This window comes from Xiphophorus maculatus, chromosome 19 (assembly GCF_002775205.1).
Source record: "Xiphophorus maculatus strain JP 163 A chromosome 19, X_maculatus-5.0-male, whole genome shotgun sequence".
NCBI lineage: Eukaryota > Metazoa > Chordata > Actinopteri > Cyprinodontiformes > Poeciliidae > Xiphophorus > Xiphophorus maculatus.
In genome coordinates this window covers 2,945,446-2,970,079 of record NC_036461.1, presented here as the reverse complement: position 1 = coordinate 2,970,079, position 24,634 = coordinate 2,945,446, and the positions used below count along the sequence as shown (strand labels likewise).

Here is a 24,634-nt window from a genome sequence, read left to right as displayed (position 1 = left end):
ACATGCATCTGACACTTACAGTAGACTTCTTGTTTGTGTACAAAATATATTTTTATAATCTTATGCTGAGCCTGAGCCATTTACTGGAAGTACTTCGCCGAAACATTTTGCCCTGCCGATCTTAATAATTTAAAGTTTCATTGTTTCTTTTTATGAATAGGAAAAGTATTGACTCTGTTTTTTAAACATATTTATTTGCATTATTTTTGTTTTTAAAATACCAGAATTTATACATAACTTTTCACTTTTATCGGACGTTCTGATCAGTTACTCAGTACTTCTCCTCCAGGTACTTTTTTTTACTCGAGTAATTTTTTAGACTGTTAATTTTTACTTTCACTTGAGTAAAAACATGTTACAATTGGATGCACAGGGTACTCTCTAACACAACCATTTAATCACCCTAAATTCACATTAAAAGGTTTCACCCGTAAAAAAGCAGTAAAAATATTAAAAAGCGCCTTCTGTCGTGTGCGATTCATTAACGGTGGGGAGGTAAAGCTCATCCGCAGCTGCTAATGTGTTTATTTATAACAGATAGTGATGAGAACCGCGAGCTGCGCTCCAACACCTCAGGTCACGTGACCATGCGGCTGGCGCACAAAGCGCCGCTTTATAACCGCCCCTCTCCCAAACCAGCGCACAGCCAGCCTGGCTCTGATGCTCACTGCGTCTCCAAACGGGATTATCCTCCTGCAATCATCCCCATAGCAACAACTACTGCTAATTAACTCTCGCTTTTAAGGCTTTCCTCACCCGGACTTTGCACTTTTTATTTCCGCAGCATGGATCACTGCGGGATATTTGGAGCGAAACAATGAAGGTTTGTGTTTTTCAAACTTTACTACATGCATCTATTATTAAAATTAATAAATTATTTCTCATTTTTTATATAAGTGCTGCACCTGAATCATTTGGTCTTCTTGATGTCTTATTGCTAAATAATTATGTAAATCTGAGAGTAAATAATTCATATCCTGAATTCTGTCACCAAATTTTAAAGGTTCATTGATCAGATATTCTTAATCCCCGGAGCTGGCCCTATGATGCCTAATTAATCTGGTGATTACTGGATTAAAAAACAGCTTTAATGCGTAATGACCTGATTTAATTAATAAGAATGCCCCTGCTTTCCTCCATGCCCTGAGGCTGCAAAGGTTCCTCAACTGTTCAGTTTCCCACTATTGTCAGGGATGAACTGAGTCAGCTCCACCCCTAAGTTTTATTTTTCCTTTACATTTGAAAGTAAAATAACTTTAAATAAGAAATAAATGCATTCTTAAAGGGCCAGTATTATGTAGAAAATTATTTTTTGAGCTTTACATCATCTTATAATGTTATTCCCTCATCAAAAAACTTACCTGGAGTGCTGCCTTGATTCTTTGCATGCTTGAAAAAAATTCTTTAATCGCCATGGCAACCATTAAACGCCTGGTTGGCCTAGCTCCGCCTCCGAGAATAAAGCTCCTCCTCGACTTTTTTTTTTTTTTACCTTTGCATTGTTCTAATGTTATTTGTTCATCAAAATCCTACCTGCAATGTTGCCTTGATTCTTTCATGCATGTTTTATTAATCCTTTAATCTCCATGGCAACCATTCAGCTGTCCGAAAAGCCTGAGTGGACCTAGCCCCGCCTTCGAGGACGGAGATCCTCCTCAGAGCTGCAATTTCCAAACTAACAAGCGTCTGCCTCACAGAGCAGCAGCTCCTTCAGACTAGCCAGCAGCAATTAGAAAACCTCTGGGGGAGCTGCACATCAGCTGAACTCACTATAGGAGCTACTTTTCAGTGAAACACTGGTAAAAATAAACATGATGACTTCTTGAAGCTGGAGTTTCAGAAAGAGCAGGAGTTTTTACAGAGGCAGAGGCCCAATGTCAAGGCGTTACGTTACACAGTCAGATTTCTTTTAAAGCTGTATTATGTAACTTTTAAAAAATCCTTCTTTTTTTTTACATATTTGTTTAAACTATCATTATGTCGTGAGTCGCGACAGTTTGGTATGAGACAGATGATCTGTTAAAAAATTGAACTCCTCTGCCTTCTCCTAGTGCTAACTAGAAACAACTAATCAGAGCAAGGAGGCGGGTCTTAGCGCTGTCAATCACAGTCTCTTATGGCACTGCTCATCCTTCTTCCACCAGGCCCCACGCTCCCTGCTATGCTGCATGCTAGTTAGCATAGCCACTGATGACAGTGAATAAACAGTTTTCCTGTAATGGTGAGTTGTTTCTCCGTCATTAGCACATTTAGCAGTGAGTACATAAGGTTGATGGACAGCGCTAAGACCCTCCTCCTGGTTCTGATTGGCTGCTTTTGCATTTCTTCAGATGATAATAGCAGCTCAGGGAGGACATCGATATTTTCACAGATTATCTGTCTCAACTTATACTGTCACAACATGGTGACTGAACAAATATGTAAAAGTTGCATACTGCAGCTTTAAGTCATATTTAGCATATGTAATATTTTTACAACTGAAGTTACCATAGTTACCTGATTGTGTTATAAAATGGCACTGTGTTACTGGAAAACACATGATAACACCCCTTTAATGGAAACCAAACATTCTTTTGTCTTTTAGATGTTCTTTCACTTGATGCTGTTACCCAACTTGCCTTTTCACTGAGCATCTCTGCCGCCATGAAGCTGGCTGCGCACCAGATGGCTGGCACGGCTATGAGCGCGCTCACGACAGGTGTGCAGTACCTGGGCTCCAACGACGCCAGCTACGATGACCTCTCCGCCGACTCCAGCCAATCGAAGAACGGCTTCGTCCTTGGAACTAAGGAGGTGATTTTCACCGCCATTGCTCCGGTTTTTCCCACCAACATCTCGGGATTAGCGCTGGGTAATGCCACCGCAGTGGAGAGCGTCGAAGCGCCGCAGTGTGCGGAGAACTTAGCGGACAACCTTGAGTGCTTCATGATCCTCACCCCTAGTCAGCAGCTTGCTATCGTCATCTTGGCGCTCACTTTGGGTACCTTCACCGTGTTGGAGAACTTCATGGTTCTGTGTGTGATCCTCCACTCCCAAACGCTTCGATCTCGGCCTTCTTACCACTTCATCGGCAGCCTGGCTGTGGCCGATCTCATTGGAAGCATCATTTTTGTCTACAGCTTCTTGGACTTCCATGTTCTGCACAGGAAGGACAGCCCTAATGTTTTCCTCTTTAAGCTGGCCGGAGTCATCGCCTCCTTCACGGCCTCCGTCGGGAGTCTCTTCCTCACCGCCATTGACCGCTACATCTCCATCCACAGGCCAATGGCGTACAAGCGTATCGTCACCAAGACGAAGGCCGTGATCGCCTTCCTCATGATGTGGACCATCTCCATCGTCATCTCGTTGCTGCCGTTGCTCGGCTGGAACTGCAAGCGGCTCGGCTCCGTCTGCTCGGACATTTTCCCGCTGATTGACCGGAGGTACCTCATGTTCTGGATTGGGATAACGAGCGTCTTGGTGTTGTTCATCATCTATGCCTACATGTTCATCCTCTGGAAGTCGCACCACCACGCCGTCCGCATGCTCAGCCGGACCTCCCAGAGGAGCGTGATCATCTACACCGCAGAAGGCGCCAAAGTGCAAACGGTGAGGCCCGAGCAAGCCCGGATGGACCTCCGCCTGGCCAAAACGTTGGTCATGATCCTGGTGGCCCTCATCATCTGCTGGGGCCCGCTACTTGCCATCATGGTTTACGACCTCTTCGGGAAGGTGGACGACTTCATCAAGACCGTGTTCGCCTTCTGCAGCATGCTGTGTCTGCTCAACTCCACTGTGAACCCCGTGATCTACGCCATGAGGAGCAAAGACCTGCGCAGGGCCTTCCGCAACATCTGCCACATGTGGCGCGGAGGCTCCCAGACCCTGGACAGCAGCGCCGAGAGCGACTGGACCAGCAGGAGCATGAGAGCAGCCGCCGCCGCCGCCGCGGCAGCAGCTGGCAGGGCGGAGAAAAAACGCGGCCGTCGTGAGAAAACTGAAGCGAAAGTATCTCAGGTTAGAGTTTCTGGAGGCACGGAGTCTTCTGCAGCACAGCCCGTCTGAAACCAACGACGCTTCTGCACAACTGTGACACTAATAGTGTTGTTTAGTCTCTGACCTGTTAGCTTTGTTACTATAAAATGTGCCAAAATGACAAGAAAAAAAGAAATAGGATTTTATGGATTTAAAAAAAAGATGATGGATACTTTTAGACCTCGGTCATATGACTTATAAAGACCAGATTTTCAATTTTAATCGATTTTTTTCCTTTCTAAAAGATGGACGGACTACTAGGGCCATGCTAAGAAAAAAAAGAAAATGAAAAAGTTACAAAAACAAATTCTGAATATTTAGATAATTAAGCTGAAATACTATTATTTTTCACATAATACTATGACTTTCTTCTCATTATTTTGACTATTCTCGTAATTTTATGTCTATTCTCGTAATTTTATGTATTATTTTCTTGGCTTACTCTGTAAAAACAAATGAAAGAAAAATATTTTCAAAAAGTGGATTTTATTTCAATCATGTGATTAGGCCAGGCTACCAGAATGTTTTGTTTAATTACGACGACAATATAATCATAATATTAGCAGAATAAAGACAATTTTACCAGTAAAACTTCGTAAAATGGCAAGAAAAAAGTTGTTTGCTCAGAGTTATCAGGGTCTGAAGTGACTCAGTTGTTTGCATGATCATTTCACTTCTGCTACTGATAGATAATAATTTGATTGGATGCTGTGAAAACATTAAGTATTATGTGTAAAATTTACACCAAAGTATAACTTCACGAGGTGCTCAGCATTGCTCATTTTAATATTTGGTTATTTTTCATAAAATTACTACTTTATTCTTCTAACATTATGATTGTATTCTTGTAGTTAAAAGAAAAATAAATATTAAACCAGTCCTAATATTCTGAATTCAAAGTCCAAATAAATAGAAACTTTAAAATACGCTTGTAAGACAACATGGCGGCTTTGGGGAAGCGGACATCACTCTGGACTGGGGAAAGTCCAGATTCCAGTATTCAAAAATTCAATTAACTGATAAAATCAATTTATTGCCTAGATTTTGTAATAATTAAAAACATTTTGATGAAGGACATTTTTGTGTTGGAGGATCTACTGATGCTTTGTCGCCTTTGCTCCTGCTTAAAAAGTGAAGATCTTTTCAGCTGTGTTGTGTTGTATTTTATTCATTTTTACTACATAATGCTGCAACATTTTGACAGTGATCTGTTGTGAGAATATTTTTTATTTTTTGTTTTGGTAATTATTAACTGTATTTACAAAAAAGAGTTTTAATCCTGCACTGCGTCACTCCTGTGCAATAGCTATTGTGCCACTGTGTCACATAACAGTATTTACAATCAAGGAAGTACTTGGTAAGATGTGAATCTTATCTATTTTTGTCCTAATTTGGTTCAAATGTTGGGTGTCTTTTTAAAATAAACTGAATATTCCAGCTTATTGCCTTCTGTTGATGTTTTATTAGTTTAAAGCTTTGCCTATTTAAGGCTGCGGTTTGCAGCCTTTCCTTACAAACGGCCTGATTAACAATGCAGTAAAGTTAATTTTATTACTCAAACTGGTTTAAAAGTTTTAAATGAAAGGAAACCCAAGATGTTACATTAAGTGACTGACCAGCTCTCTTGCTGTGAACTCTTTCAATTTCAGGATTCGAAGCCAGAAAATGTAGCTCCCTGGAACTAAACTGTGACTAAAGGCAACTTTATATTGTTTTTAAGTATATAAATATTTGTTTCCGACGCTACAAACGTCGAGCATCACCAGATATACTGTATTAGTAAATCAATTTTAGTTTTTTATGGTTAACGTTGCCATCTTGTGGACATATGTAGGAAATGAATTGAAAATAAATAATCGTCAGAATATTGCAAAATAAAGTGTTTTATTGTTTTAATTCAATTTTAGAATGTAAACGTTTAGTATATAGAATTATTGCACCTTTTTATGCCATTTTTATGTTTCAAATTTACAGCTAATTAAAACTCAAAGCTCAGTTTCTCACAAAATAATGTTTTAGTCGCGGATATATTATAATTTAAAATCTCTGACTGTATGGTTAGAAACCTGAGAGATTATGGAGTAAGAGGTTTCGGGGTCGTAGTTGAAGAATTAATATGAATTACAACAACATTTAATTTCCTTTTGGGATCAATAAAGTATCTTTGAATTTGTTAGCTGCTCCAAGTTGTGAAAACAATGACTTCTTCTCATGGTTACGCATCACAACAAGTGGATAAAAGTAAAAAATTTTAAAAAGCAAAAGCAAAATCCGACCAGATCCACAGCTTCCAGAACTATATGGGACAATTATCCAAACAATCATTTATTAACAAAAGTCTAGAAAAAGAACCAATCAGAACTGACCTAACAGGGCTATTCCAATATTATTAGTTTAATGTTTTTATTTTATTTATTTTACTTTATATTTTCCCATATTTTTTTTTATTATTTTACCATTTTCCCCCCAACATAATTAATCATTTTTATTCTCCTTGCGGCATGTTACTACATAGCCCAGAATGCCTAGCTTCCGGGTTTGACTTGTGACGTCAGGAGGCGGAGACGCCGACAGCCTCGTATCAAAAACAAGCAGCTAAGTAGCGTTAGCTCGCAGCAACGCTACCTGCAGACCAACAGTTGGCCCGCAGCTGGCTGCTCGGCACTTTAACTTGTGGAAAACAACTCTCCCAGCAGAACTAAGTCAACACCTCTGGTCCGAACTACTTTCGCTTAACAGGTAAAACAAATTATTTCCATTTAAACGTATGAAGTAGTCCGGGGTCAGCGGTAGTCTAAGCTAGTGTTAGCTCTGTTTTCTTTTTGATTATTGGCTTCCAGGCGAAGCTAGCGGCGGATCGCTGCTGTTAAAGCCTTTCCAGCACCGTCTGTTCAGCACGTTGTTCCTCTAGGAAAAAGGAAAATAAACTCTTTTAGCTATTAAAGTCGCTGTGTGAAATACCTGGCCTCATTCTTGTTATTTTCCTGCATTTTTTAAAAGGAATTCTTTTTTCTTTGACAACTTCCAAGTCATGGCGTGTGGAGCCACCCTGAAGAGAACCATGGATTTTGATCCACTGATGAGCCCCGCGTCCCCCAAAAGACGGAGGTGCATCCCGGTGGCCCCATCGGCTTCCTCCCCGAGGCGGTACCTCAGCATGGAGCCCTCGCCATTTGGAGAGTCGTCGTCCAGACTCAGCGCAAGTAAAAGCTCCGGCCTCCGGAATGACCAGTTTAACGGTCAACCGGTGACTCTTGTTCTTCTCCTCCGTTTTATTTCTGTGTCTTTGATTGAATCACCAGAACAAATCCTGAACAACATAAAACAGGAGTACAAACGTATTCAGAAGAGGAAACATCTAGATGGAGGCTACCAACAACCAGAGTGCTGCTACTCTCCAGAATCCCCCTCCCAGTTATCCATGAATGTACCCAGCATGCCAGGTCGGTCTGGAAAAGATGCTAAACGCTACAAAAAGAAAAGAAAATGGACGATTATGTGTATTTAGAAGCTTTACTAGGGCTGCAACTGTTTATTTTAGTTATTAATTATGACAATTAATCAGATAAAAAAAGGAACATTCTGCAACTTTTTCACATCTTTTTTGTGAATGCAAGTTTAGAAATACAGTAAACAATTTAATATTTTTAAGAATTTTTTTAAGCTAAAATGCAAGACATTTTTTTTACTGATTAATAATTGAATAGCAAAAGTTGCTTAATGCGAGATTTTTATTTATTTTTGCTGGATTTTATCTACGTGAAGCTAAAAAATGTCACTGGAGTTTTGAACATATTTTATTTCTTTTTTTTTAAAAATGTTATTCATCAGCCCTATCTGTAAGTAACAATTATTTATTTATTAATCTATCGATTATTCTTGTGAATAATCAGCAAAAGATTAGGTAAATTCTTTTTTTGTTTTGGATTAACTAATTTTAATATTTAGATTTTCTTTTATTAACATTATTTAATCCATGTGAAGCTAAAATTATGGAGTTTTAAGCACATATGTTTATGAAAAATGTACATATTTTTGTACAGTTTTGGCTTCATTTCAGCTGGGGTTTTTCAGCAATTGGCCTTTTTTTGCATCTGTATACTTCAGTTAGCGATTAACTGATTACTAAATTAGTTGACAATTACTTCAGTAATCAATTATTCCATTTCGCCCTGAACAAAATGCTGATTACAGTAAACTTTCCCCACTCATCATGATGCAAACATGAATACAGACAATAAGTTAATATTTATAAATATCGCATTCATTCAGCCTGTTATGGTTACACAAGCTCTACCGCTCATCCCTCCTGCCTTTATTTAACGCTCCATATTTAAATCCAGACTTCTATAAACGTTTATCTGCCACAGACTTGTTGTTCCCGCACTTTCAAAAATATACAAAAAAAAAAGGAAAAGTAGTAAATTTGTCTGAGATTAGCATTAGTATGTCTGTAAATCCGCCTCGTTCCAAACGATTTATCTTTTATTTTCCCCTAACAGGGACGTCTTCAGGCGGCGTCTCTCCGACCAGAAAAGAACAGCCGCTGTTCACGCTCAGGCAAGTCGGGATGATCTGTGAACGCTTGCTCAAAGAACGAGAAGACAAGGTGCGGGAGGAATACGAGGAGACCATGACTTCAAAACTGGCAGGTAAAGACTGTTAATCGACTGCATGTACATGAATTAAAATATTGTGTAATAAATGTAAAAACTCAATTTCTCACAGAAAGTTCATTAGAAAGTCAAATATTTACAAAACGTACACCAGCGGCGTCCAAACTTTTCTAGTTGAGAGCAATCTAGGGTCAATTTTAAATGTCTTTTTTCTTATTAAAACTTAAACAATTTATGAGGACATTTGTTGCCTTAATCTCTTCAATAACATATGCAAGATAATATTTTAATGGAGCAAAGTAGTCTTTATCTTTTGTAGAAAAGGAATTATTTGGGATGGACAATTATCGTATCGTTTATCATGGTAAATTTCTTGTGATGAGGTTTGTGATTTATCTTTGTCACAATAAAGTCCAGTTAATGTTAGAAACTGAAACTGTTTTTTCTATGTATTTTACACAACAATATTGATAAATATCAGTAAATTCAAAAATATGATTGAATCTATGTGGTTTAGCGATATAAATCACACTTAGAAACATCAATGAAATCAACAAAACATATATTTATAAAAAAATAATGAATATGTTCCACAAAAAAGCCCATATATATATGTGTGTGTGTGTTTTCTTTTTGGCCCATCAGTTCACATTTTTTATTAATAAAATGAAATGTGTATATATATATATATATATATATATATATATATATATATATATATATATATTTAGAGAGAGAGAGAGATTTTATTTTATTAACTTTGGGCTACTACATGCCCAAAGTGTGATGCCCACACTTTGGGCATCCCTGAACTACACATTGCATCTCTAGCTTTAAATGCTTTTAGTAAAATATAGATGCAACATGTTGTCAGCTTCCTGGCAAAATCAATTTGTTTACTTCAACAGGAATCAATTTTTTCTTCTCCTCAGTTTCCAGATAAACTAAAGTCCAAAATGTTCTGCTTATGTTCCAGAACAATACGACACCTTCGTGAAGTTCACACACGACCAGCTAATGCGGCGGTTCGGGGAGCAGCCTGCCAGCTGTGAGTTTTTATTTCCACATTCCTGCTCCGCTGACCGGCAGACCGTCTTTTTGTCTTCTGAAGTCGAAGCTAACAAATCTGGTTTCTGTGTTTCAACTTGACCTCTCCTTTTCTCCAGATGTTTCCTGAGTGTGGCACCGAACCGTCCGCACGAAGACCTCCTCCTGCTGCAAGCTGTCATGTGATATCTCAAAGAAAAGAGAAGTTCTCATCCCAAGAGATTTAATTTAGCTAGTTTAAATGAAACTTTTCTGACCGTGCCATATGTCCGTCTCTGGGTGACGACGTGAAGCGGCGGCTAGCAGCTAGCTGCTTCCTGGTGTAAATTAATGGACCCTATCTCTACGAGTGGCCTCTGTTCCCAGTTCTCACTTTTTGTATCGATTCCCAGCATTCCAGGCTTTGTCTGTTGTTTCTGTTACGTGTAAATACAAAAGAGGCGCTGGAGAGTTTTACAAGGTTTGCTGGTCAATCTGAAAGGAAGTGAAACAAGTCTGTTTTTTAGCCGTTTGTCCTTCATTTATTGCTTTTTAAATTAAACACAGTAGGTAACTTCTTTTTTTTTTTGTTTTGTTTTATTCCCACCAGTGTCTGTATTTATTTTGAAGTTTCTTTTTCCCAGCTGGTATCAATTTGCAACCGATGTACTTTAGTGGAGGAAAAACAAACAAAAAAAACAATAAATTGAGAGTTGAGAATCTTCGCATGTTTCAGTGATTCAGTTTTTTTCTGCGTCACATTTCAAGCTGCATTATGGAACTTATTACAACTTATTTTATTTTCCAAAAGATGACATGCATGTTGCTGAAAAACAGAAACTCCTCTAGAAGACACCCAGCAAATGACAGCTGGACCTGATGTGTAATTTCAAAACGAGCCTATCAAAATAAGACAGATTTTTTTTTTTTTTTCCTTCTAAAGTTGCCATGGTTATTGCTAAAAAAGCTACATTGCCAGTGACCTCTCTCCCAGGGTGACGTTGGTCCACCCTTTGCAGCTAGAACAGCTTCAGCTCTTCTGGAAGGTTCTCCCCCAGGTTCTGTGTGTTTATGGGGATATTTGATCATTATTCCAGAAGTGCATTTGTGAGGTCACACACTGGTGTTGGACGAGAAGGCCTGGCTCTGTCTCCGCTCTAATAGTTCTATTGGGTTGAGGTCGGGTTCGTCCTCGCCAGACTCTGCCCTCCATGTCTTTATGGACCTTGCTTTGTGCTCTGGTGAACAGCCATGTTGGGAGAGGAAGGGGCAGAGAGTAATAAAAAAAACTGATGGCAAAACAGAAAAGTGTGAAAATACCAGCAAAGTAAAGAACAAGACAAGGAAATAACATACAACACATATTTTAAAAAAGCACAAACATTTATCCCATAAACTTTGTTTCCTGGTAGTGAATGTTTGTCATTCAGTTCTTCAGGATACTTCTGTAACGCTCACTTCTCCGGCCTCAAAATGGTCGCTTGTTTTGTTCTTTCTTCTCCAAAATTGTGTCTTAATGTTATTAACTCCTCTCCAAAACTACATTTGTTGCTTTGTAGAGGAGAAACTGTCATATTTGGTGTAAAGGCCAACTGAATGCAGTTACTTTGTTTCTTGTAACTGCAGCTAAAGTTCCATGCTTTTATTTTGGCAACGTTCTGTATAAGGTATCAATGGTAACAGAACAACAGATATGGGAGAAAGTGAACAGCAAGGCAGAAAAACACACAAAAAGCAACTTAAATTTAGCTTCAGTCAATAAGGGAACAAGATAAAGGCGACTGAAGTTTAAGTATTTTAATTCTGTGATTGCTTAATGAATCGTCTAATATGTAACACTGGATCTCACCAGGGAATTGTGCCGTCTCCCTTTCTATTCATTTTTTGGGGGGCTCATGCCGCTCCCCACAAAATGCCGTCCTGGGTGGTTGCCCATGTCGCTCGTATTAGAAACTGCCACTGGTTTCAGGGTCCATGTGTTAATCTGGTGGCCAGAACTGGATTCTTTCTCTCCATTTGTTTGCTCATCATGTACGTAAATGAATCCGATTTTATAAACGTTCTCTTTACAGCAGCTGTCTGCAGTGGTGACATGTTCATCAACAGCCCTTAAGAGTCGGCTGTCCACGCATCAAATATGTATAAAAGTGTTTTGGCTGAGAATCTCAGCAAACGACAGGAGACAGATTGTACAGATCAGTTCCTCTTTCTCCAGGAACGTCAATGGTTTCATTGGGAATAACTGGACGTTTAAATCCCTAAAACTGGCAGAAGCAAGACTATTACATTGTTGTTACTGAGACAGTGTTTTTTATTTAAGACTGACCTGCAGTTCAAACAATACGTTTTTCCCCACAAATCTACCCAACAGCTAAAATATTGTTGAGATGTTGCAGAGGGAAGGACAGCGAGGGGGCCGCTATTCAAGAAATCCATGTTGCACAAGTGATTTCATTGTACATTTCCGTATCAGTGTTGCTACCAAACACATTGAGCCAGACTAATATGGCCTCCAGTAAACATGATATTTCATAGTCCTTTCCCATGTCTGATGGCAGTTCTCTCTGTCAGTCCCATCAAAACCGGGGAGCTTTCAATCCGGGAAAATGTTTTCCTGGATTGTGAATAGCTGAATGTACAAGACTTGCACAAAATGGAAAAGATGATGCCTGTATAAATAACTTTTCTTGAGTCGGGTAATGCTCAGGTTGAGAATGCTTTGGACACTGCCATTCATCCAACAATGTTTGAATCTGTTGGAAAAGTTACAGAAGTTGTGCTCAGTCTTTTCCACGTCGCTGTGTCCTTTTGTTGTGGCTTCCATCCTTACGACGTCTGATTTCAGTCAACCCTCTGTTCCGAATACATAACTTTCCCGTCCAGGCCAGAGGAAAAATCCTCTGGAAAGCTACTTGCAGTACATCAAACATGAATCGGATGTGCGCTCTTATTCTGAAAAGAGCTTATATATGAGGACGCGTAACGTCTTGTGCCGTCAATATCGAGTGCGGGCTTTACTGTCATTTCCGAATAGCCGGCTAGCTTTGCCGCAGTGAAATTGAGAGCAGTTTACTGCTTCTTTACATTACTGGAGTACTAAAGTTAGAGTGAGAGAAAAACCTTTCAGCAAAACAAATACATAAACGAAAACAGTGAAAAAGAAATACGTGCCTTTTATTAGAAAGAATTTGACCCAAATTGGTTGTGAAAACAAAAAGAGGGTTAAGATTTTTGTTTGTTTTTTTAGCATCCTCCCCAGGTGAGCCGGGCCACATGATCCGTCTTCTTCTTGGTTGCTTTGATGAAACCAAGAAACTCCATCTCCGACACGGCACGGATGAAACGAGCGCTGAACGGCGAGTTTAGGAATTAAACCCAAGACCACATTAAATCATCACAAAGACACTTTTATAAAGGGAAAATTATGAAAATTCACTTTTTTTCTGATTTTTTTGTACTTAAATTTTGATCTCTACTGCTTCTAAAAACAGTCAGAAGCTTAAAAAAAACAACCCAGCCGTTTTCAGGCAATAAGTTAATGATTTTTAGCGAGCCCTTTCAAAAGTCACATTCTACAGGCACTCTGCCGTTACCTAGCAACTCGAACTGAGCTCAGCCCCGTTACCTAGCAACCCAAACAGAATTCCAGCACATTTGAACGTCACACTCTTCAAACACGGCCCGCTCCACCATGATGGACGTCAAAACAACCGATGCGCTCCGGTAAAACCTGTCGACGTCTGGGAGCCAAATACTGCGTTTAATTAGCTGATTTCTCCTTTAAAAAATGGTCACCTGGTGCTACGCAGTCTGCTGCACGAACAGACATTCATCACATTGTGACATAAATCACGTGGTGTGAATTCAGGCAAACTCTGCAATCTGAGCAACACGTCAGGAGTTATGGGTCGGTTTCTAAGCCAGATATTTCAAACTTTTGTAAACAGCGCTGTCCGTGATCCCCAACGAAGTGTGTTACGTTCACAGACAAATTAGCTCTACTTCAAGAAGTAAGAGCCGTGGCTAAACTGGTCAAATCAACTTGGGAAAATAATTTATGACGCTCCTTGACTTTCGTCATGACCAATGAACCCGACTATATTTAAGCCTGTTGGATTATTTCTACGCTTGGTGGCCTGGATTGAATTTACTAAAAGATATTAGAATGCAAACCCTGATTTTTGAAATTGTCAAACAGAGTGTAGTGTGACTATTACTGCAATGGTTACTGTGTGTACAAATAAATGATCCTGTTCTTAATAGAATTTTTTTTTTTTTAAGTTTTCCATTGTTGTGCAACTTTAGAACCAATAAAGTTGGTAAAAACAACGGGGATAAAACACGGCAGTGTTTTGGGATTACTGTAGATATAAAACAAAGGAGTACATTTCTGCCAAAAAAATGACATTTAACTCAGAAAATTTATAGAAAAAACTTGGATATTTCTGAGCTCAAAGTCAAAAATTTGCTAGAAAATAATCAGAAATTGAGACTAATCTAAGAAATTTTCTGAAAAACTTGAACATTTTGTCAAAAAAAGTAAAAAAAAAAAAATAAAACTGTTTTCAGGGGAAAAATGTACTCTTTTCTTTCTCCATACAGGCCCTAATACACCATTGTAAAGAGTGTGGTTATTTACAATAATTCATATATATAAAAAAGAAAAAGATACTGTTTGACTTCATCCACTTTTCCAAAACCATCTGAATCTGGACCGTTGCCCTCTGCAGCAGAAACAACAGTAGAGTAGGCCTGAAAACAGGGAACAAAACACACAGATCACCGTTCATGGGAGAATCCAGGATCTGATCCTTAAATCAGTAACATGAACCTCAGGATCAATACAGCCTCCTACAGAAATGGTTTAAATATTATCGACCCAAATAGATAAAAAACTCACTTCCAGCCAGTCGAACAGGTTGATCAGCCGGCCACACTCCAGGTGCAGCTTGTGTGCGATGCAGATATCAGGAGCAGCATTCGACACGGAGCCGTCCTCCGACTTCAAGCTGTCGTTCTGGAGGGGAAAACAAAAAACTGCTACATGAGAAGAATTAACCTTGTTCTCATATTATTTCAACTTTATTACTGCGTAGTAGTACAGGAATAAAGCCTGTAATATTCTCATGTTATTACAGGCTTTATTCCTGTAATACCACAACTTCATTCTCGTGATACCACAATATTGTTAACATAGTCAAACTTGCATTATTACTTGAAAATTGTCACAAAAAGAAAAACAATATTATTGTTTATCGCAATAATTACTGGGACAATTTATCGTCCAGCAAAATTTGTTGTGGTGAGAGGCCGACTACCAATCTACAGAAGCCTGCTGGTAAAATAAGAAGAAGCCCCATAAAAACTACTGTTATGTTTGTTTTTGACATCAGGGACATAAAGAATGATAAATAATTGTCGTACTTTACGCAGAGGTTGTACCTGGATGTAGCAGTAGGGGCTGCTGAGCGCAGCCTGGATGGAGGTACGAGGCGTTGCGTTGAGGTGGCGCCTCACGGTGGCCGATGAACTGTAGTAGCAAACTTCGTACAGCGGCTTGGACTCCGGCGGCGACAGATGACTCCTGGACAACATCAATGGAGGATCTGATTAGGGCACCAACTAATAATTATTTTAGTAATTGATTATTCGATTGGTTATGCTAACAATTAACTGATTATTCAGATTTTTAAAATTGGCACATTCTGCAGGTTTTTAATTTAACCACAAAATACTTTTTTACACAATATTAAAAACACATTAATTCCTTTAAGTAATAAAATATTCATAAAAATTATAAACTGCATTCCTTTAGTGAATGTCGTTATAAAACAAAACAAAATCCTAACAAAATGTGAAAAGCTCCGTCCAATTGGTTGGATTTTATGAAGCGCCAAAGCGAACAAAAGCTGGACGTATGAAGACAAAAGCTTCACGCGAGACTGAATGAGCGGCGCGGAAAAACCCCAAAATTAAAACAAAACTTATTTTCCAAACAGTTCGATTTTATGAAAACATTTTCTTTTAAAGTCCCTTTTTTCTTTGTGTAGTCCATCTGTGTGGAATTGTAACAGTTTTATTTTAACAATATAGACGTAGAGTTTGTCAAAATGTGTTTATTTATCCACCAAATTTATTTTGTTTAGTCAAGATGTTGCTCCTCCAGACATTTATTGGTGTATTAAGTTCTGTTGCGTTGCCCTTGGCAGCTGGTGGTTACCATAGCAACCAGTAACCGATAGCTCCTCCCCCTTTTTTCTGTTGCCGATCTGTAACTGCAGTATAGGATCAGCTCTGGATTTTCTTCACAATTATTATATTCTAAACAAATTAATCATATAAAGTGTTTTATGAGTAATTTTGCTATGTTTTGTATGTTTTTAACTTATTAATGTTGTGCATATTGACTACGTTTAATTTTACAACTGTTAACTGCTGATTGGGATCTATTGCTTTTAGCTTGTTTTTTATTGTATTTAATGTTTATGGGCAGAACCTGCTGGGCTGATGTTTACCACCAACTTGACTTTCTCTTTTATAAAGTATCTTTTCATTTTTGATAAAGTAATACTTCACTTCTCAATTATGTGATAGTCTTTGAATGTTGGTGAAAAGCTACTTGTAAGTTTAGTCATGATTCATCTAGAAACTAGAACAAAAACACTTGTTAAGATTTGAAGACTTTGGTTTAATTACTACATTGAGTATTTTGTTCTTTCAAAGTCTTTATACTCCTGTTAAAGATTAACTGATTACTAGATTAGTCGACAACCATTTTAATAATCGATTAATCACGATTAATCGTTTCGGCCCTAAACTTTACTCACTCTTCTTTTGTGTGAATACTGTCAATCATTCAGGGCTAAATCCAATTAATCGTTTCAGTCCTACTTTTGATACTTTTTTCTGTAATTTTAGTTTTCTTACTTCACTAAACCGTCGACAAACTCCACGGCTTCGTTCCGGAGAACCTCAAAGGGACTCATCCTCTTGGACCTACGGGACTCGTTCATCTCCAGTAGCGTCTAAAGAAACATTAAGTTTGAGTTTCTTCTGAAGAAACGTGAGTGTTGTTTCCTGGATGGACCAGAGGAGCGTCTACCTTCTGCAGCTGGAACAGATCCGTTTTCTTCTGAAGGTTTTTCACTGGAGAGGTGAGATTCTCCTCCACGCTGGAGGCCAATTCAGCAGCAGCTGAACAAACAAAACGTTTCTTCTAATGCATGTCACACAGAAAACCACTCCGAAATAATAATTAAAAAAATAAACAGGGTGTGTTGAACTTGTTCACAGTTTACCGTTCAGCTGCTTAAGTTTATCAAGTAGCTCCTCCAGCTGGACGAGAGCGTTCTTCATCTTCTTTGACTTGACCGGCTGCAGAACCTCTGCACACTTCTGAAGCAAAGAAATCAGCTCATCTTTCGCCAGCATCCTGGAGAAAAGGCATCGGTTACACAAAAATAGGGCTGAAACGATTAATCGATTAATCGATTTCTGAAATAATCGTCAACTACTGCAATTCCATGTTTTCATCATATTCAGTTCTGGACTGATGCAGTATTCAGACAAAAGGATAGAGAATAAAGCTTAGCGATTAATTGTGATTAATCGATTACTGAAATAATTTTCAACTAATTTAGTAATTGATTAATCATTAATTAGAGTATGAAGATCCAATGAAAATGACAATTGCTGAAAGAACACCACACTCAGATAATTAAGCCAAAGCTCTACAAAAAAATTTATACATTTTGCATTTAAGAAACAAACAAAAAAACTTCTTTACACCAAACTCAGGATAGCCTTGAGTATGGCGCCATCTAGTGGTAAAACTAAACTCCCCCATGTAGAAAGCACCAGAATAATAAATAAGTTAATAAAAACTAGGAACAAATAGAAACAAGTCAGCTGAACTTTTGAGCTTTACTTTAAAAGTTTCATGGCCGACTGGTAATCCTCACTCTCCCACACGTTCTTCTCCAGACAAATCAAATGAAGCTCTCTGACCTGGGAAACAAAAACATAATATGTAGAAAGTAAAAGGGACAAAAAAAAGGGCAGCTAATGAAGGAAATGTCTTTGCCTGTTTGCCCAGAGGATAGCGGGGCAACGAGGAGGTCAGAGTGTGGAGACAGCGCAGGATGGGGTAATAGTTCTTGTGGTATTTATGAAGACCCTTCAGTAGTTTCTGACACACCTCCTAAAATGAATTAAGTTATTTGAAAATATAGTTTAGGTTAAAATACAAGCGACATTTATTTCTTGATTTTGATAAAGAGATATTACAAAGAAATCACCTTTAAATAAGCGTCGTCTGTCCGTAGATTGTCCTGTTCCTGTTGCTCTTGCTCCTTCAGAAACCTACGACATAAGCGTGAAACAGCTGTTTTTGTTTTTTTTTAAAAACCCTAGATAACACACTGCTGCTAATCCGCTAATAGTGAAGCTAATTTTTAGCTTAGCAATTTAGCTAACTTTGAGGAATAATGAGTGTACTCAGCTTCCCCTAAATTAATTTTTAGGGATAAAATCCATTCCTCTAATAGCACAGCTAATTCTTAGCTTAGCGCTTTCACTAACTTTGAAAATATTTAGCACACTTAGCTTCCCCAAAATATTTTTTTTTCCAAATAAGCTGCTGCTGGTCAATTTAGCATTTACGCTCGCACATCAACAACAAAATGTCTTTTTCAGCAGCCATTGTACAGCACATGCAGTGGTAAAACCAGCTGATCAAATGTGCTGGAGTTCAGTTTAGGTTGCTAGGTAACGGGCAGAATTTGCTGGGGTTGCTAGGTGATGGCGGAATGCCCCTTGAATGTTACATAACAGTCAGTAGGCTTTTTTAACTGGCTCAATCTTCAGATACCAAAAAACTTATTGCCAAAAACTACTGGGTGTTTTTTCAAGACCGTAGCGTGTTTTCAGACAAAGTGAAGACCAAAATGGAAGTACAAAAATGTAAAAAAAGGAAATTTTGCGTGATAAATCCCCTTGACTTTATTCGTGTAAATAAACAACAATTCTCACAGCCTGGCCCGAATACTCTGTCGTGCAACACGCAGCAGGAATGATTGAAATAAAAGCCTCTTTTGGAAAACATTTTCTGTGATTTTTTAAGAAACTACAAAAGAAATCTTCAAATTTATGGTAAAATTTTAAGAGATATTAAATTTTACTTTTACAGTTTACTTAAAATTGTACCAAAAATGTATTAAAATTGTACAAACAAATTCTTAAGATATTACAAATAAATTGTTTGTAATTTCTGAATTTTTTTTATTTAACAAAATAAATAAGATTTTATTTTAATCTGATTTAGTATGAAAAAAATCAGATTTTATTTGTAAGACGAGCGTTTTTGCACCTGTTGAACGAAGGGAGCTGCCTGATCCTCTCCAGGTCTGCGGCGCCGAGCTGCTGCAGCTGAATCTGAGCTTCCTTCTTCCTGCAGCACAGCGAGCTCAGAGGCTGGGAGTGGAAATGCTCCAACAGGGCCAGCTGCACAAAAAGCAGGAAGGAAAAATCACTCCATTATGTTTGCACAAAAAAAAACAATTGCAACAGTCTGATACTTACCTGGAGACCCTTTATGAAGTTTCTGACTGAGAAATCATGGTAGAGGAAGATGCTGACCAGAACTTGCATCACTTTCCCGTTGAGTTTGAAAGGAAAGGAGTGAGTCAGGATGAGCTGCAAGGAAGCCGGATCAATCAGTAACCATAAACTCGACTTTATCAATTAATCAAAGGTTTGGTTTTTGAAGATTTAAATTTTTATTTATTTTTCCCCATCAATAGTCCAGATTGATTTTAGGGCCGCCATCTTGTTTGACAAGTCTGTCTTACAGTTTCTATTTATCTGGACTTTGAATTTCAGACAATTATGGCGATTTAGGGGTATTTTCTCTCTTTATCGGAATAAAATCACAAGAATAAAGTGGTACAACGAAATAGTATAATAAAGTCAGAAAGCTAGAAAAACACTCTGAACATAGAGAGAAGCTACACTGATGTGTTGATCAGGATGGCCTAGTCAAAGTCCAGACCTTGTCGATGACGGTGGTGAGGTGCTGAGTGCAGGACAGAGACTGGAAGAGCTCGAGGCAGAGCAGCGAGGACACGGAGTGAGGCAGCATGCGCTGGACGATGCTGGGCGACGTGGCGATGCCGAAGATGAACATCAGCGGCAAGCGATCAAGATATCGACTGTAACAGACAATAATCAGAGCTTAGTTTTGCCTTTACACTGCAAAAACACAACATCTCAGAGTATTTTTGGTCTAGTTTCTACTACACATATTTTACTTCACTTGAAATAAGACAAAACTAACTTATAAGTTACTTTTCAACAAGATATAGAAGCTTCTTTTAAGTGGATAATTCCTTAATATGGATTAAAAAGCATTAGTTCCATTGGCAGATTAGTTCACTTATAACATGACATTTTTCCCATGTTAGTAAGATGTTTGCACTAGGAAATAGACCAATACTTAGTAAAATTTCGTGTTTTTGCATTGTGGTTTTTTATAATTGCTAATTTCTATCACTATTGATCATTTCTTGTAATTAACTGTAAATGATATGTGTATTCGTCCAGACTACAGATGAAAATTAGCCTTTTTGGCCAAATGTGTCATATTTACATGGTTGTTTTAATGCACTCATGTTGATTAATATGCACTGTCTTTTATAAAAATAACTTCAAATTTTAAAAAAATAAGTAAATACCTGCAGATGAGTATGAAGTCCTGCAGAACCTTTGGGTTAAAAGCTTCCAAATCTTTGAAAATGATCACAACAGGAAGCTGCTGCTGTTCATCAACAGCGGAGGAGCTGCGCTTCTTTCCAGAAGAACTGCAGCTGGATTTCTGTCAACAAACATCTATAATGAGTAAACCCATAACCCCCACTAAAAACATGCATGACCAATACGCTTCGTGGCCTTGCCTTCGTTTTTGAGCAGTACCAATCACAGAGAGCTCTTAGAGAGCAGTGAACGCTCTTATGGAGCAGAGCACCGCTATGCTGGATCTCCTCTTCTTCATCTTCTTCTTCATCATCCACAACAGCATCCATCAGTCTCTCAAGGACTCTTTTCATCAGATGTTTCAAAGCTGAAATGACCAAAAAGAACAAAACTTAAAATAAGGGTGGGGGATAAATCTATTTTATTGATTAAATGAATTAAATTTTTGGAAAATCTGAATTCCCCCCCCTCCAGTGCCCGCTTTGGGTTTCCTTAGTTCAGAGTGATGTCAGCACACACAAAGCGGCCATCTTGTTTGACCAGCGTGTTTTACAGCTTCTATTTATTTGGACTCTGGATCCTAGTCAACTGTGTGCCTGCATGTAAAGATCAGGCTGAGATTGTTATTATTGTTGTTTTTGTTACAAAAAATTTAGATTTTGTAAAGTAAAAATATATTTTGTAAAACTATATTGTAATATGTTCATTGATGAACTTGTTACAAGAACATTATTTGAACATTTCAAGAATAATGTTATTTTTGTAATATTACCACGCCATAACGTTATCAGTAAAAAGTCAAAAGTACTTTTAGGATATAAGCTTAATATTATCAGAATAAAGTCACAATAGCAGAAGAATAAAGTAGTAATTTAATGGACTCTCCAGCACAGAAAACAAAATTAATTAGCTTTATTCTCATTAAAAAAAACTCTTCCTCAAATTTTAAAGGCATTTTTCTGGGCAAATTATGTTTTTTTTTCAGCTAATATTGTGACAATATTCTTGTAATTGAGCAAAACCGATCATATCATGGCCCGAATACTCTGTTGTTCGACTCACAGACGGGATATTCGAAATAAAAGTCACTTATTGAAATATACTGTATTTCTTGTCATTTCTAATTTATTTTTAGTGAACAAAAACAAAAAAAAAAGACAAACAAAAAATTGTTTCCTATCGGAAATCAAATCTGGCGTGAAAAAACAACTGAGACTTTATTTATAAATCATAAATGTGCTGTGAAGTCCAAAACAACCCGACTGCCTGGCAGTTTTTACCTCCACACTCTTTGGCCTGTAAAGACGCAACATGAGGCGTGACAGAACAACGGAGCAGCTCCGACAAACTCTGGAACGTCATGTCGTGATCGGGAACGTTCACACCTTCAGAAAGAACATCACAGATATTAGAAGTAATGCTGGTTTCATCAGAAACGACACTCTGATTGTTGCTAGCATACCGAGGACGAGCGCCGCCGTGGGGATCTCACTGGCCCTCATCTGGGAAGCCCAGTCGCCGTGACGACGGGTGGAGGAGCACTTCCTGGTGAACTCCAGCAAGCTGTCCAAAATGTTTCTGTTGAGCTCGTCCTGCAGATCCTGTTTAAAACATTTCATACATCCTGTAACATTCTGGGAACAACATTGTGACAGAAAATGTCCAGCTGGAAGGTGATACTCTAGGTTTGTGGAGCCTTTTTTTTATATTTTTTAAAGTTTGTACAATTATTTCTGCTGGTTTTACATTTTTACTTTCCAACAGATTTCCTGATTAATTTCTGTGACTTTCAAATTCAAAGAGGAGCAGCAAAAGCAAATGAGAAGGATTAGCAGTGTGTGCCGACAACTGATTTTTGTCTCTGCTGTCCAAAAATTGAGCTGTTAGCATGTTTATTTGTTAATTTCATTCATTTACAGTTTAGTTTATGTCAGGACAGTCAGGAAACCATGATACAGCAACAGTGTTCAGTCAGAGGCCTCTTCAGATGTGTTTCAACACTGACTGCTACTGGAGGATACAACAGTTTTTCTTTATGCTTCCATCCTTGAATACAAGATTACAGAGTGAACAACTAATGCTTGTCCCAATCAGAGTTGGGTAAAACAGTTACATTTGCTTTAGAATTTTATTTTTAAAATATACAAGTATTTTTAGGTGTATTTCTACTTTGACTTGAATAATTTTATTATGAAGTATCGCTACATTTCCTTGAGTAAAATTTCTGGATAATCTACACACTATGAGTAACTTCACGGAACAAAGAACAAGATTTATATTACCAAAATTTAAAAAGTTTTTTTAAATAAATTGATTTGGAATTTTTTTTTATTTTGTCTGATTGTGTTATTTTATAGTTATGTTATTTATGTAAAATAACATAACTATTTTAATGCATAATTTACACATAAATTGATATTTTGGTCCATCTGATATCATTTTTCACATACTAAATGATGTTTTATTCAGTTACTCAGTACTGAAATTACTCAAGCAAATTACTCTTGATTGAGTAATTTTTTATAGCTATTTTTTACTTTTACTTGAGCAAAACTGTTAAAAAAGTTAGTTAAGTAAGCTACCCTTACTTAACTAATCTTTTTGTCTACTGTTGATAAACTGGAATTTATTTAGGAAGGTCCATAAATAAACTTAATAGAAACGCCCGTCACTCTTCAGATTTCTATTTATGAATATAGTTTTACTTGAAAACCAGGTGTCATTTATTTATATTATAAAATAATGCTGTTTAAAAAAAAAAAAAAATTCCTGATAAAATCTGTTCTTACCTCTGTTTCTGTTTTGATTTTGTTCCACAGATCCAAACAAAGTTTGAAGCGCGTTTTGCTGCTCTCGGCACCTTCACAACCGTCGGTGAAATAACCCTCTGTGCAGAAATTATTTAAGATTTGATCACAAAAAAAAATCCCAAAACAAAACAAATTAATCCGTCAACAGCTCAGCTGTACAGCTGATGTGTCTCACCAAGATCAACACTTGTCTTCTTCTTCTTCTTTGCACTGGGTTTAAAAACGAAGCAACCCTTAATGGAGGACATAAAAACTACGTTAGTTTATAGCAAATATTTATCGATTAACGTTTCATTTCATGTGATAAAAGTTGTTACCCTTGAGAAAGAAGACGTCGCCATTGTTGAGTAATGCAGCAGCAAAAGAACAGCCTCTCGGTAGCTAGTTTTTAAAACTCCGGTAGAATTGTGTGACGTTTCATTGCTTTCCCGCCAATGTGACGTAAACGGAAGAGGTTGGAGTTTTTACTGAGGCGTGGTTTGCATAACTTGAAGAAAAGTGTTTGGGTTTCCCAATAATTTAGTTTAATGCGCCTGCTCGTTCTTTTATTATAAGTTTACCGATTCAGAAAATGTCCACTGATGGAAAATGAGGCAGAAAATGGAGAGAATAATGACCACAAACGGAAGAGTAAACGAGAAATTAGCGACGTGTCGCCGTAAAGACACGTGGGCCGCCATCTTGCGAGTGGCAAGTTCTCCAAGCTTAGAAATTCTGATCTAAATGAAGTAATATTTTTCCTTGATTTATTTCGATTCATCTTTATAAATGACCATACTGAGTTGCATCTTTTTCCCCAGCAGAATATGCTATTTTTAATTACAATATTATTTTTCTTATGTTGTTAATTTGCCATTATTGTACAGTCTCTTATTCTTATTTTTCTGTTTTTATATTTTCTACCCGAGTTTGAATATATATTATTTTTGTCAGGGTCACCTGGATCTCCCAGTTCTGGTACAATAAGGCATATCTCTATTCTATTATTTATATAATTTCCATTTTAGAATCAATTTGTTTTTCCTTTTGTTTTTTCCCCCATCTCTAACTATTAATTAAGCCTAATAATTTGATCTAAAACAGCCTTGTGCTGCCAAGTCTATCTAATATGCTGGCAATCATGACATTGTCACCATTGCAAGAAACAGAAATTATACAATAGGTGAAGTTAAACAATCATTTTGCCCATAAATGTAATACAAACAATAAAGTCATAATAGTTTGAATGGTTTTGGATAATTTAAATTGAATCATGATTTTTTTCAATTTCATTACTAACAATTTACAACAGTGTTAACATCCTTGTTTAATGTTCCCTTTTACTTTTCCGTTGGGTTGTTCTTTATTTGTTCTTCATTATTTCCAGTTTCTAAATTTATTTTCCTAAATTATTTACTTTTGTATTACTGTTACAAATTA

The 24,634-nt window shown here is 37.6% G+C and overlaps 3 protein-coding genes across 6 annotated transcripts; 2 read left to right on the top strand and 1 right to left on the bottom strand.

Moving 5' to 3' along the window:
- Positions 1-648: 648 nt before the first annotated feature.
- LOC102229488 (cannabinoid receptor type 1B-like) lies at positions 649-4,412 on the top strand. Its single transcript, XM_005801308.3, has 2 exons — positions 649-823; positions 2,585-4,412. The coding sequence occupies exon 2, from the start codon at positions 2,644-2,646 to the stop codon at positions 4,042-4,044; it is 1,401 nt and encodes a 466-aa protein (XP_005801365.1). The 5' UTR covers positions 649-823; positions 2,585-2,643; the 3' UTR covers positions 4,045-4,412.
- A 2,149-nt stretch (positions 4,413-6,561) lies between these two features.
- On the top strand, positions 6,562-10,380 carry LOC102221911 (akirin-2-like). 4 transcript variants are annotated; one of them, XM_005801280.3, is made up of 6 exons: positions 6,562-6,753; positions 7,044-7,217; positions 7,317-7,457; positions 8,517-8,666; positions 9,607-9,678; positions 9,797-10,380. In XM_005801280.3, exons 2-6 carry the CDS (start codon positions 7,046-7,048, stop codon positions 9,805-9,807), a joined length of 546 nt encoding a protein of 181 aa, XP_005801337.1. In that variant the 5' UTR covers positions 6,562-6,753; positions 7,044-7,045; the 3' UTR covers positions 9,808-10,380. The 4 variants fall into 4 exon arrangements, with proteins under 4 accessions (XP_005801337.1, XP_023208018.1, XP_023208020.1 ...); XM_023352252.1 differs by having other exon boundaries at positions 6,584-6,753; positions 7,015-7,217; XM_023352250.1 differs by having other exon boundaries at positions 7,044-7,457.
- Positions 10,381-12,809: 2,429 nt separating this feature from the next.
- On the bottom strand, positions 12,810-23,635 carry orc3 (origin recognition complex subunit 3). Its single transcript, XM_014469621.2, has 20 exons — positions 23,533-23,635; positions 23,391-23,448; positions 23,195-23,292; positions 21,868-22,006; positions 21,686-21,790; positions 20,606-20,772; positions 20,387-20,526; positions 19,705-19,864; positions 19,236-19,349; positions 19,024-19,157; positions 17,954-18,017; positions 17,740-17,856; positions 17,584-17,663; positions 16,955-17,088; positions 16,759-16,850; positions 16,584-16,681; positions 15,099-15,240; positions 14,557-14,673; positions 14,329-14,408; positions 12,810-13,005 (listed from the first exon to the last, which is right to left on the bottom strand). The coding sequence occupies exons 1-20, from the start codon at positions 23,554-23,556 to the stop codon at positions 12,900-12,902; spliced, it is 2,169 nt and encodes a 722-aa protein (XP_014325107.1). The 5' UTR covers positions 23,557-23,635; the 3' UTR covers positions 12,810-12,899.
- Positions 23,636-24,634: the final 999 nt, after the last annotated feature.